A 13,829-nucleotide genomic window follows, 5' to 3' on the forward strand; every position below is an offset into this window, starting at 1 on the left:
TTTAGTCAGTTTTGTTCCTGAGAGAACTACAAGCAACAGCCGGCTGGGTTTCGGACTGGATATGCTAGATCCTTAAGGTCTCCCAGCCTGGCCAGCGAGCATGCACAGGTTATAGTCCAGCACTAGGCCTCGTCACGACAGAGCCCCGATGGACGGGGGCTGGCCCGTGAGCGAAACACCTCGCCGGGACGCATACGTCCTTGGTCGCCCTGAGTCGCAGCGTACCCCCTGGCAGTCAGCACCCCCATCCCAGGTGGAGAGGTAGTCCAATCGGAGTGGTACCCACCTAAAGCCATTGGTATGGTGAGTAAGTGTCTCCCCATTTCTCTGGCGATCTCGGGGTGGACGTGGGCCCCTCCCTGGGAATGTCGGACCCTTGGGTATCCCTCGGTCCCCCTGGCCTCTTGGTGATACCAGGCCTCTCTTAGTCTCCCCCCCCCCCCCCCGAGCAGGTTCCTAACTCACGGGGGCGGATGTATTGTGGCCACTGCGGTGGTTCTGCAGGGGGGGGGAGAGGTTTATCCTGGTGGGGGCCCCACCTTGGGACCCCCCAATGCCGCAGTCTGATGACCCCCCCTAGGGGGCCCTGGAGATCGCATGGCATGCCGTGGGGGGCCGCCATTTTGCTGTAGCTTTCGTTCTGTAAACAATTCCCATTGAAATGCATGAGCAGCCATGTTTTGGTATTTCCCCAATGGGAAAATATGGGGTGGCCATTTTCCTGGAGTCTGCAATTGCTGGACAGCAGGCAGAAGTAAATAGGGAGTCCCAGGACCAAATTTCACCCACAGACCCTCTCAGTGCAGTTGCGGTACCCTCCGGGTTGCAACCCCTGTCTACATTTACATCAGTTTTTGGAAAATCTGGTGTCAAAGGTGGATTTTGTTTTAAAAATGCCACTAGCAGGCTGACGGTGAGGAGGATGTTGCCTCGTCAGCAGCCGCGCGGGAGAACGTGCTGGTGGAGACACTTATAGTGTCAGTACGGGAAACCTTAAAAATGGCGGATGATTCTACAGCATCAGGGACGCAGGTGTCTTTTGGCACTCTCAAATTCCAGAGTCAGGCAAGGTTTTTTCCCTGTCTGGAACTTTTTGACAACATTGTCAATGAACAGTGGGGGCGCATCAAACAACTGTTAGTGGTGCCTAAGTGTTTTAAAAGGCTCTACTCCTTCGCGGACGCGGTATCCGATGACCGTACCACCAAGGGTGGATCATCCAGTTTCCAGACTAAACAAGTCTACAGTAGTTCCGGTGGAGGAATCCACGGTATTTACAGACCCCTTTGGATAGACGGGTTGAGTCTCTGTCCCGCTATTTGCATGTGATCGCGGGCGCAATACTGAAACCGGTCTTTGTGATCACTCTGGTGTCACAGACCATAGCCGAATGGGCGAAGTTACTAAAAGGTGACTTAGAAACGGAGCAGCTCCCGTCGGGACTGACCGAGCTAACGGATTAAATGATACAAGCCCTTGTGTATATATGTGATGTGTCACTGGATGCGGCTCCACTGGTGGCCAGAGTATCTGCGGTGGGGGTTGCGATTAGGCACATGGTGTGGCTGAAAAGCTGGTCTGTGGACCGGGCTTCCAAAAAGGCTCTTTCTGACCTTCCCTTTACGGGGGACAAACTGTTTGGTTCCTCCTTGGATGAGTTGATCAAAGGCCTTACGGGTGGGAAGAGTACTCTTCTTCCCCAATCCACCAAGAGCAAGGCACTGCGCAATAGACGGGGGCCTTCATTTACTGCTCATAGGGGCGCAGGAGAAAGGAGCTAAGCCATTTAGGTATTTTGGGGGTTCAAAGAAGACATGATCGGGTAAGCCGAGAACAGGCCAATCCAGATCTGCGGACAAATCTTTGTCTGCATGAAGAGACACCCTCACCCATTTCTGGGGGGGGGGGGGGGGGGGGGCGTCTTCGCTTCTTTCCGGAACCATGGACTTCCTTGATTCAAGTCAAATGGGTTCACGAACTGATCCGATCGGGTTACAAGAGCGAATTCAGGTCCCAACCGTTAGGCAGAGGTTGGACAGAAAGAACCTGTCCATCTCCAGTTCGGTTACTGGACCTAAGAGAGGTGGTGCAAGATCTGCTGTCGCAGGGAGGGATTGTGACGGTTCCCTCTTGGGAACGCTTTCAAGGGTTTTATTCAAACCTGTTCACTGTGCCCAGGAAGGGCGGCAAAGTGTGTCCTATCCTGGATCTCGAAGCTCTGAACCGCTTATTGTGGGTTCAGAAGTTTCGAATGGAATCTGTTTGCACGATGGTGGCGTCCCTACATCAGGGAGACCTGTTTGCCTCTTTCGATATAAAGGACGCACATCTACACATCACTATCTACGCTGGATACCAGCATTTTCTTCGCTTCGCTGTGGGAGAGGACCACTTTAAATTTGTGGTGTTACTGTTTGGTCTTGCCTCTGCTCCCAGGGTCTTCACAAAGGTGTTGGCTCCAATATTGGCACTTCTACGTCAGAGGTGATTGCGGTCCTGGTGTACCTAGATGATCTTCTGTTAAGAGCAGATTCTCATTCAGCTCTGTTGGTGGATTTGGCAATCACTGTAAGGACTCTGCAAGAGTTTGGTTGGACTATCAATTTTGCAAAATCAGCCCTGATACCATCTCATGTCTGGTCTACCTGGGTCTGACTCTGGACTCTGAATCTGCAAAGGTTTTTTCTTCCCCTGGACAAGCTGCAGAAGTTGCAAGGGACGATTCTTTTGTTACTGTCCAACAATCTGTCCTCTCTGCGGACTTGTATGAGAGTCCTAGGGCTGATGGTGTCGACCTTCGAGGCGGTCCCATTTCCTCAGTTCCACACCAGACGCTTACAGAGGGAAATTCTGGTCAAATGGAACAAAGATCCAAAATCCTTGGACTCTATGGTTCGGTTGAGTCACATTACAAAGACTGCTCTTCTATGGTGGCTTCGTTCGTTGGTATTGTGCCAGGGCAAGTCTTTCCTTCCTTTTTATTGGACCGTGGTCACCACAGACGCCAGCCTGTCCGGCTTGGGAGGAGTGCTGAAGAAACTGTGTGCCCAGGGGTCTTGGACAGTGGAAGAGTCCAGACTACCGATCAATGTTCTGGAACTCAGGGCAATAAAGCTTTGTCTTTTTCACTGGACAAATCATCTACAAGGTTCTCCAGTCCAGGTTCAATCGGACAACGCCACGACCGTGGCTTCCATCAATTATCAAGGGGGCACCAAGAGTGTCCTAGCAGCCTGGGAGGTGGCCGAGATCTTGAAAGGGGCAGAGAATTTTGTTCCAGCTCTCCGGTACATATTCCAGGTGTGGCAAACTGGCAGGCAGACTACCTGAGCCATCAGGTGTTGGATCAAGGGGAATGGTCTCTACACCCGGAGGTGTTTCACCTCCTGTGTGCTCAGTGGGGGACACCCGATGTCGACCTGTTGGCCTCTCAGCTCAACAAGAAGGTTCAAAGGTTTGTAGCCAGGTCACGAAATCCCCTAGCCGACGCCGTAGATGCACTGGTGGCTCCTTGGTGTCATTATCGGCTGATCTACTCGTTTTCACCTCTGAAACTCCTGCCGAGACTTCTGCGCAGAATAGAGGGGATTCCAGTCATTCTGGTGGCTCCAGACTGGCCTCACTGGTCTTGGTATGCAGTTCTGGTAAGATTGGTCGCCGATGCTCCTTGGAGACTTCCTCTCAGGGAAGATCTGCTGTCTCAAGGAACAATGTTCCATTCTGCTTTACAGTCGCTGGCTTTCACGACGTGGCTGTTTAAAGCCAGGTGTTGAAGGATAGGGGCCAGGAAGTCTACTTCCAGGCATATCTATCATCATACGTGGTACATTTCTTGGTGTGAATCCATGAAGGTGCTTCCTCGCCTTTTTTCGGTGGCTAGGATTTTGGCTTTCCTTCAAAGAGGTGTTGAACAGAAGTTGGCCTTGGCCACTATTAAAGGCCAAGTGTCAGCCTTAACTGTGTTTTCCAACGTCTTTTAGCCTCGCATGCATTGATTCGCACCTTTATCCAAGGGGTCCATCATGTGGCCCCTCCGAGGCGATCCCCGTTACCTCCATGGGATCTAAATTTGGTATTGTCTGTTCTTCAAAAACCTCCTTTTGAGAACATTAGGGAGATTCCTCTGCCTACCTTGTCTCAGAGGGTTGTCTTTTTGGTGGCTATTACTTCTGCTTGCAGAGTATCTGAATTGGCGGTGTTTTTCCTGCCGTTCGCTTATTTGGTGGTCCACAGAGATAAAGTGGTACTTTGACCTAGTCATTTGTTTCTTCCTAAGGTGGTTTCTGATTTCTGTCTCAATGAAGACATTGTGCTGCCTTCTTTATGTCCTATGCCTAAGCATTCTAGGGAAATTGCTCTGCATTCTTTGGATGTGGTTCGGGCAATTAGGGTTTACCTGGCGACTTCTGAATCTTTTAGGAAATCAGATTCTCTGTTTGTCCTTATGGAAGGACCCAGAAAGGGATTGGCTGCGTCTGCTGCGTCCATTTCTAGGTGGATCAGGCAGTTGGTCATTCAGGCTTATTCACTGAAGGGTCAGGTTCCACCTTTCCCTGTGAAGGCGCATTCTATGAGGACGCTGAATGCTTCTTGGACTTTTCGCCATCAGGCGTCAGTGATATAAGCTTGCAAGGTGGCAACTTGGTCGTCTGTGCACACGTTCACAAAAATTTTATAAAGTAGAGGTGTTGGCATAATTGGATGCTTTTTTTGGCCGCAAGGTTTTGCAGGCTGCTGTTTGAAAGAGACGGGGTCTCTTTGAGGGTGTTTGACCAGGTGAGCTCCTGTTGTTCCTGGTTGAGCTCTATATTCTCTGGTTGGCTAACATTTTAGCCTTGTTGGGAATTACGTTCTTTTTCTGCGTTGTTTTCCCACCCCTCATGCATTTACTGCTTTGGGACGTCCCAATGGTCAAGAATTATATGGAGCTGCGTCTGTCAATGAACGATAGAGAAAACTGGATTTTTGTCTTACCGCAAAATCCTTTTGTCTGAAGTTCATTGACAGACACAGCACCCACCCCTCTATCTTGAGTGAGTTGGGGTTTTTCCCCTAAACACTGCTTGCAACGAAACTGAAGGCTATAGCAGAGTGTGTGGGTGTATGCCTGCAGGGACGGCCCCATAGTCGTGGTAAAGCTTTTTCCTGCCTAGTGTTCTACTCCTGTAGGGGGCAGCATAACCAGTGGTCAAGAATTATATGGAGCTGCGTCTGTCAACGAACTTAAGAGAAAAGGATTTTAAGGTAAGACAAAAATCCATTTTTTTGTTCTTGGGATTACATATTCTTTAAATATTTTTTTTGTTTTTAACAAACGTGCAATGGTTTTGCAGAGAGCAGCCCCGATTCTCTTCTTTGTGGATCCCTCACTGGAGGTTCTGGCACCTCCCCCTGCCAAGTGCCTCCAATAGCAAACCTCTTGCTAGGAGGCTCGTGCACGAGCCATGCTCTTTGTGTCTGTTCACACACACTGCTCGGTTCGGTCCTGCCACCCACTCTCTCCTCATTGGCTTACTGCAGCTCCCGCTGCTGTGTGAGCCAATGAGGAGAGAGACCTAGGAGATCCACTGCTCTCAAGCACATTGCTGCACCCAGAAGGTTTTCACATTAATTCATAGAATGCATTAAGATAAACAACCTTGTGCCTTTAAAACTACTTTATTGTGACCCTTAGCTCAGTGTAGACTTGCTAAATATTTAGGGAGGAAGGGTAGTTATATTAGAATATGTATAAACTTACTTGACAAACTGACAGCTCAGTCTTATAGATTACACAGGAAGAGCACTGCTCTCCCTGTGTAATTGACATTGCTCTGCTTTCATTTAGACAGCTTTTCTCTGCGCTTTGTTTGTAGAGTTGCGTGGCTGTCACACTGACAGCAGAGCTCTGCTATTTACCCAGGTTGTGCCACACACTCCCCATGTGATCATCAGGTCTGAGCTGTCAGTCTGGCAGCTCAGTCCTGCACCCAAGCTAGGTAATATGGAGGCAAGAGAGGCTCTCTTTACACCTGTGCACCCAAAGAGGTTTTCTCTTACCTGCCCTGAGTGAGGAGATTAATGATGTAGAAAAACACAGAGCAGGAATTAGGAAATGGGAATTTTAGACAGGGACTCCCATAAAATACCAGAATGCATCACACATACTTGTATAAAAAAGTATAGAAGAAATTGAATATTTATTACATACAGTATATCAAAAAAAGGTGTACAGGGGCAGATAAAAGCCTATATGGGTAAAATAACACATGTATATAGGAAAGACATCAATCATAATATGACATTTGCCACACGGAATCCGCCAACGTGTTTTGCGGTACAGAGGGCTTCTTCAGGGCTCCATTGTCCATATGTGGGTCATAGATATCTGGTATATACACGAGAATATATATACGATCAACTACAAGTTACAATTTCTTACATATTACATTACACATATATATGTATATATTATATCCCATCTCAAGGAGAAAAAAAAAGGAGGGGGGGGGAGAACTTATACCTTAAAAATTGCGCTGCATTTGTGCAAGCTAGAGGGAGATCATAATGTACGCTACAGTTTGTAGGCAACCAATGGAGACGCAGATGACACACCCAGGTATGGCCTCTATCTAAGAGGAAGAAAACACCTATCCAAAAACAAAAAAAGAAAATGGATATCTCAATACTACCATCAACATGATAAACCCAAACAAAAAAAGAAAAAAAGGGAATTGTCCAAAATGGGGCAAAAGGTCCCAAAATTGGTATAGTCCTTACCCTTAAATATGGAGTAATAATCAAATTGCATCAGCCAATCAGCGAAAAGAGAGGAATAGTCCTCAATACCCTTCATGCCCATAGACGGTGTCCGGGTCTCCCAAGAGCCCACCAATCCAACATGGAAAGCCCCACACAGAGCAATCCCTAATGAAGATAAAAAGGGCAGTCCCTGGGGAGCTTGGCCACACATGAGTAAAATGTACCTACAAGGTTTAGCTTTCATAATGGTCTCATATTATGATTGATGTCTTTCCTATATACACGTTTTTTTTTTTTTTTTTTTTTTTTTACCCATATGGGCTGTTATCTGCCCCGTACACCTTTTTTGATATATTGTATGTAATAAATAATACATTTCTTATATAATTTTTATACATGCATGTGTGATGCATTGTGATCTTTTATGGGAGTCACCATCTTAAATGCCCATTTCCTAATTTCTGCTCTGTGTTTTTCAATATATATGGGGCTGGCCCTCACTCTATACTATAATATAATGAATACTTGCAGATTGATGATGTAGCTGAATGAGGAAGTAGTAGAGTGGCTGGGCTGTGTGAGAGAATTATGTGCTGTAAATCTCTAGTTCTGCTTTGAGAGTGTAGGGAAGGCTTATTACCCTTGTTTGGTATTTAAGCCAATAGCCAGGTACTGGAAAAATAGAAGCGCATCACTGGAGTTGTATGCTCCCTCACACCATACGCTTGTGTATATGCATGTCCTACTCAGTTGGGGTAATAGTCTTTCAGTACTTTTTATCTAAACATCTGAAAGCCTTCATAAATATATGACTAGCTCTAAATATTCAGGTTTTTGTTTTTGTTTTTTTGCTTGGAGCTACACTTTGCAGTCCTTTGATGTGCTTTTGATTTGGGGTAGTTGGATCTGAGAATTACAAAACATGAAGCAGAGATGTAACTTTGAACTTACAGATATGTGCTGTTTGCTTATATTTTGGGTACAGAAAGCAATCATGGAATCTGACGAAGAATGGTCCATGAATAAGAAGCTGATTGATCTTTCCACAAAGGATGTTCGGCGATCAGTAAGTAGAGTACATCTGTCTGATCACCAAATTAAAGGTAGACTTCAGTCAAGCATGACATTTTTTATGTAAACTGATATAAAGGATACAACATTGCTGCTAGTTTCCATCCTGATCAGTTGTACTGTATACTCTGCTTTCTAAATTCCAGGTTTTGCCAGTATTCTTCATTTTCGAAATGGTCTTGAATCAGTGAAATCAGTGGTGGCCAACCTAATAGATAAAGGAGGCCTCAAGTGTGGCCGCTAACATCAGCTAAGGGATGCACATAATATACAGCATGCATGGTCAACAACCATAGGCATACTATAGAAGATGGTTAGAGACTGCAGCAGTGCCATGGATGTGGTTGGTGACGGGTTTGCTACAGCAGACAAACAGGATCTGTGGACAATTGTGCAAGGGGCTGCTTTGCAAGTTAGTTCTCCCAAATTTGTAATCCTTACAACCCATTTAGAAACTCCTTTTACTATTATTAGTGTTCCCCACAGCAAAATCCAGGTCAGCGAAGACAATACTTAAAGAGATAAAATCAAAAATGTTGGCTGCGCCTATCCATGTGCAATCCAATTATTGTTTTTAAACCAAAACCTTACTTTCAAACCACAAAGCTATCATTATTCAGTGACAAACTTTCTCGTGTACAATAAAATAAAACAAATGTGACAGTCCCAGATAAATATAATTCAATTAGTAGTGCTTTTCCTCTTAAATATTTTTCCCTTTAAATGTGCTTCTCATATTCTGCAGTTTTTCCACTTTCACCCTTGTGGATTTCAGTTAATATAATTGTGCTGTGACTCCCATTACCTTTCACTACTGCACTCACCTCCAATTTAGACCTGTTTCCAGGTCTAAAATCGCCTTCCCCTGCTAGGGTTAATTCCAGGCTTCTCAGCTGTTGAATCTCTTTCCACTCTCCTCACTGAGCTGGCTTTGTCTGGACTTCCTTTCCTCCACGACCCCTCAGTATAAAAGATACACTCCCATTGTGTAGTATATAAAGATTTCACATTTATTGCATAATATCTACTTACATTAAAACTTGAGATGGTGCGCTTTAAAAAATCATCTGACGGGGCAGCAGCTCTCGTATGCTCTCATATGTTCCACAAACACAGTCCTCAGTCACCCGAGTCCTCCCACGGGTATCGTCACGATCACGTGACTTCCTCAGAGATTACCCTGCAAACTCTGAGGGACTTTGATTGGATTCTGCACCTTCAGAAGTATGCTTTGGTTCTGTCCTCAAAAACTGGACTATCTGGGTCTGACTCTAGACTCGGCCTCCGCTAGAGTGTTTCTTCCTCTGGAAGAACTCCAGACATTGCAGGAGACAATTCCGCTTCTGTTGTTCAGCAAACAATCATCCCTCCGGGCTTGCCTATGGGTGCTGGGCCTGATGGTGTCCACCTTCGAGTCACTCTGTTCGCACAGTTCCACAGTTCACTGCAAAAGAGATTCTGGTGAAATGGGACAAGGATCCATGGTCTCTAGAGGTGGCTTCCTTCTCCAGTGCTATAACAGGGAAAATCCTTCTCCCCCTGTACTGGACAGTTGTCGCCACGGATGCCAGCTTGTCCGGGTGGGGAGGCGTTCTCAGCATAGATATGCTCAGGGGGTCTGGACTCTGGCAGCGTCATGCTGTGGGGATATTTTTCAGTGGCAGGGAATGGTAGACTGGTCAGGATCAAGGGAAAGATGAATGCAGCAATGTACAGAGAACATCTTTGATGAAAACCTTCTCCAGACCGCACTGGACCTCAGACGGGGGTAAAAGTTTATTTTCCAACAGGACAATGACCCTAAGCACACAGCCTAGATAACAAATAAGTGACTGCAGACAACTCTGTGAATGTCCTTGAGTGGCTCAGCCAGAGCCCAGACTTGAACCCAATTGAACATCTCTGAAGAGATAGAAATATGGCTGTGCACTAATGCTCCTCATCCATCTTGATGGAGCTTGAGCTGTCCTGCAAAGAAGAATAGGATAAACCGCCCAAAAATAAGTGTGCCAAGCTTGTAGCATCATACTCAAAAAGACTTGAGGCTGTAATATTGGTGCCAAAGGTGCTTCAACAAAGTGTTGAGCAAAGGCTGTGAATACTTATGTACATGGGATTTTATTCATTTTTTTATTTTTAAAAAATGTGCAAAGATTTCCAGCAAACTTCTTTCACATTGTCATTAGGGGGTATTGTTTGTAGAATTTTGAGCAAAATAATCCATTTAATCCATTTTGGAATAAGCCTGTAACATAACAAAATGTGGAAAAAGTGAAGCACTATGAATACTTTTGGGATGCACTCTATATGCAATGTATGTTCAAGTTGAAGCATTTATGACCTGGAGTCTCACATCACAGGTCCCTGAAGACTACGGCACCGTTCACAAGGTGCAAAGCGACAGGAAACCAGCTGTGAAGTTGCAAGACTTTACTTCCGGTTTCTCCTACTTCAGATGCCTATGCCTGAACCCGAAGCCGATTAAAGAATCGACTCCGGTGAGGAGATCGCTGGATCTCAGGACAGGTAAGTGTCCTTATACTAAAAGTCAGCAGCTACAGTATTTGTAGCTGCTGACTTTTAATTTTTTTGGGGGGAGCCTGGAGCTCCGATTAAAAGTGTTCACCTTTACAGAAGAGAATGTAAAGGTGAACGAATACTGTCCACCCCCCTGGTGTTCGTTCACCTTTACATACCTCTAAATGTACATAATATAAATGGGTACTAATATGTATAGGTAAAGTTTATCCAGGGAGTATCTGATTGTCTCTTGGGGGATCAGGAAGGAATTGTTTCCCCTGCTGGAGCAAATTGGATCATGCTCTGCTGGGGGGTTTTGCCTTCCTCTGGATCACCTGTGGGTATAGGATTGTGTATATGGGATTGTGTGATTTTTTTTTTTTTTCTCTTTTGTGGGTTGAACTAGATAGACTTGTCTTTTTTTTTCAACCTGACTAACTATGTAACATTTTTTTCTGTAAGGGTCCTTTCACACTATCTGTTCCGTCGTTGCACTCCGTTCTGCTCAGCGGGGGATCGATCCGCCGATCCCCGCTGAGCAGGCGGATGACCGCTCCGTCTCCACTCTGTGTGCGGAGATGGAGCTGTCAGATCCCGCTGTCCTCTATGGGAGAATCGGATGAGAATGGGCCCCCAGTCCATTTTCATCCGATCCCATCTGCCAGACGGATGGAAAATAGGGTTTCCACCCGTCCGGATTTGACGGACAGGATCGGATCGGGTGTCAGCGGAGATGTCTCTGCTGACATCCGCTGCCCCATAGGAATGCATGGGGCATCCAATCAGGTCCGCCTGAAAAACTGACAGGCGGATCGGATCGGATTGTTAGTGTGAAAGGGGCCATAAGGTGAAGTAACACTTAAAATTAAAAAAGCATACATACAGTGTATATCTTTTCAGGTAAAGCATAATTCCAGGCACATACATTTTGGTTTAATTACATCCCGCAATAGACACATAGGATATAAGTCCCCTTTGCATGCACAAAATTAGTTTACAAACCCAGATATCACCTTGTAAAAGTAGCGGTGAAATTATCACTGTGCTCCATATAGCCTCTGCAGAGAGTAGATCTGTGAGAGGAACCTAGTAGGACATTCCACTACAGGCTGCCTGCAGAAAACTACAGGAGGGGGTATATACAAAACCAGTCACCCTGGACAAACAGTGACTGGTCTTTAGTTCAGGAAATTCATTCACAGAGGAAAATACAAGAGTTGTTTCATGTTGAATTAATAAAAAGCTCTGCAGAAAATACTCAAAGGGCACCAGGATTCAGGGAAGCAGAATATACATGGCTGCCTCCTGTATTTAGACAATATTAATCTTGCCCGGAGTTTACCTTTTACCCTTTACACCAGGGTTCTAAAAACGTTTTCAGTGCGGAGGCCACATTGAAATTTTACAAATATTTGCCAGCCCCAAAATAAAAAAAAGTTTTATAAATAAACCTTTACATCAGGGTCTCCATCTGAGTCTCCCCTTTTATCAGGGTTCCTATCTGACCCCTCACACCAGGGTCTTCATTTGAGTCTCCTCTTACATCAGTGTCTGGATCAGAGTCTCCCCTTACATTAGTGTTCCTATCTGAGTCCTCCCCTTACTTTAGGGTCCCCATCTTTTATATTAGGGTCCTAATCAGAGTTCCCTCTTACATCAAGGTCCCTGTCAGTCCCCCCTTACATCAGGGTCCCCATCAGAGTCCCCCCCCCTTACATCAAGGTCCCCATCAGAGGCCCCCCCCCTTAAATCAGGGTCCCCATCAGAGTCCCCCCCTTGCATCAGGGTCCCCATCAGAGTCCTCCCCCCTTGCATCAGGGTCCCCATCAGAGTTCTCCCCCCTTGCATCAGGGTCCCCATCAGAGTTCTCCCCCCTTGCATCAGAGTCCTCCCCCCTTGCATCAGGGTCCCCATCATCGTCCCCCCCCCCCTGCATCAGGGTCCCCATCAGCTCCCCCCCTTGCATCAGGGTCCCCATCTGCGTCCCCCCTTACATCAGGGTCCCCATCTGCATCTCCCCTTACATCAGGGTCCCCGTCTGCGTTCCCCCCTTACATCAGGGTCCCCGTCTGCATTCCCCCCTTACATCAGGGTCCCCGTCTGCGTTCCCCCCTTACATCAGGGTCCCCGTCTGCATCCCCCCTTACATCAGGGTCCTCCTCTGCGTCCCCCCTTACATCAAGGTCCCTCTTTATCGCTTTAAGGCTTACAGAGTGCTGTCACAGCAGGCTGGGAGCTGAGGGGCAGGGCATATTATTGGTTGCTAGGGTGCTGGCGAGAACCTACTGTAGACTGTGGAGAAGCAGAGTCTATAGGCAGCCTGTGCTGACCTGAATCCTCAATTTGTGCACATTGCGGATACACCACTGACCTTAAACTCGAGCCAGATAAAATGTGGCTTGAAGGCCTTTTGTTTGGAGACCCCTGCTCTACACACTGCTCTACACCCTTAAACACTGCTAACAAGCAAGTGGGCTCATTGTACATATATACACAGCTTGGTGATTTCATTTCTTGATCAGTGTTACTCCTTTAACACATATGGTTAATATTATACAGGGTTTATATAGCGTTGTTTTCCCAGCGCTTTACAATATAAAGGGAGACAATACAGTTACAATACAGTTCAATACGGAAGGATTAGGATGGCCTTGACATGGAGCTTACAATCTAACACATTAAAAACACCTTACCTTGCTTATGTTACCTTTTATGTGGCTTAATAATGCCAGCATGGGTTCCAGTACCAAACTATATTCTCCGTATCCAACACTTAAACATTGAAGTTGGTAAAAGTTTTTTTTTTTTAATGTCTTTTTACATTCCTCATGTTTTATTTTACATCAAAAGAGATGGGTACTAATCTGTATCTGAAATTGTCTCAAATTTCAATTTATCAAAACTTTTTGTAGAGCAGGGATTAAATTCTCTACCGTTTTCTAAGATGAGATTGTATCAGACCTGATCCACTTTAGGAGGGAGATTAATGTGTTCTCTAGTTATATTATCCATCATCTACAGAGATCACAGTGTGATCAGTCTGAAATGTCCTGACATTCATCCGCTCTAGTCTATATCCCGTGTCTCTATCCACCATTCACTCCCAGGCCCTATCTGTGGAGGTCATGCCGCCTGTAGACTAACTTCCCTCTAATGACACATCTTGTTCCCCATACCCTTCAGCCATAGGCTCTGTCTGACATTTCAGATGTCTGATATAATGTTCCAGTCTCACAAAGGCAGCCTTTGCTGTTATTCATTTTTACTTCATACTTCTTTTAATATTTTCCAGTTTTACATTTCCAGTTTTTCTCTTAGCCTTTTTTCTAGCTTTTTGTGTGCTTTAACAGTAGTTGAGTATTTAAAGCCAGCCAGGATCAGGTTTATACAAGTCCTAACTTAGGCTCCATTCACATCTGGGCGTTTTTGAGTGTTTTTCAGCTCCAAAAACGCTGAAAAAAAACGTTCTAAAACGCCCAACAAGTAAAACCCCATTC

The 13,829-nt window shown here is 45.8% G+C and overlaps 1 protein-coding gene across 1 annotated transcript in view; it reads left to right on the forward strand.

The window, feature by feature from the left end:
- The window catches only part of CWF19L2 (CWF19 like cell cycle control factor 2), a 410,652-nt gene that overhangs the window by 384,597 nt on the left and 12,226 nt on the right, over positions 1-13,829 (forward strand). The window contains exon 16 of the mRNA XM_082245347.1: positions 7,727-7,807. Within this exon, the coding sequence (XP_082101473.1) occupies positions 7,727-7,807 (81 nt within the window). The remainder of the gene's footprint in view (positions 1-7,726; positions 7,808-13,829) is intronic.

This window comes from Pelophylax lessonae (assembly GCF_965119305.1).
Source record: "Pelophylax lessonae genome assembly, chromosome: 2".
In the NCBI taxonomy this organism is placed as follows: domain Eukaryota; kingdom Metazoa; phylum Chordata; class Amphibia; order Anura; family Ranidae; genus Pelophylax; species Pelophylax lessonae.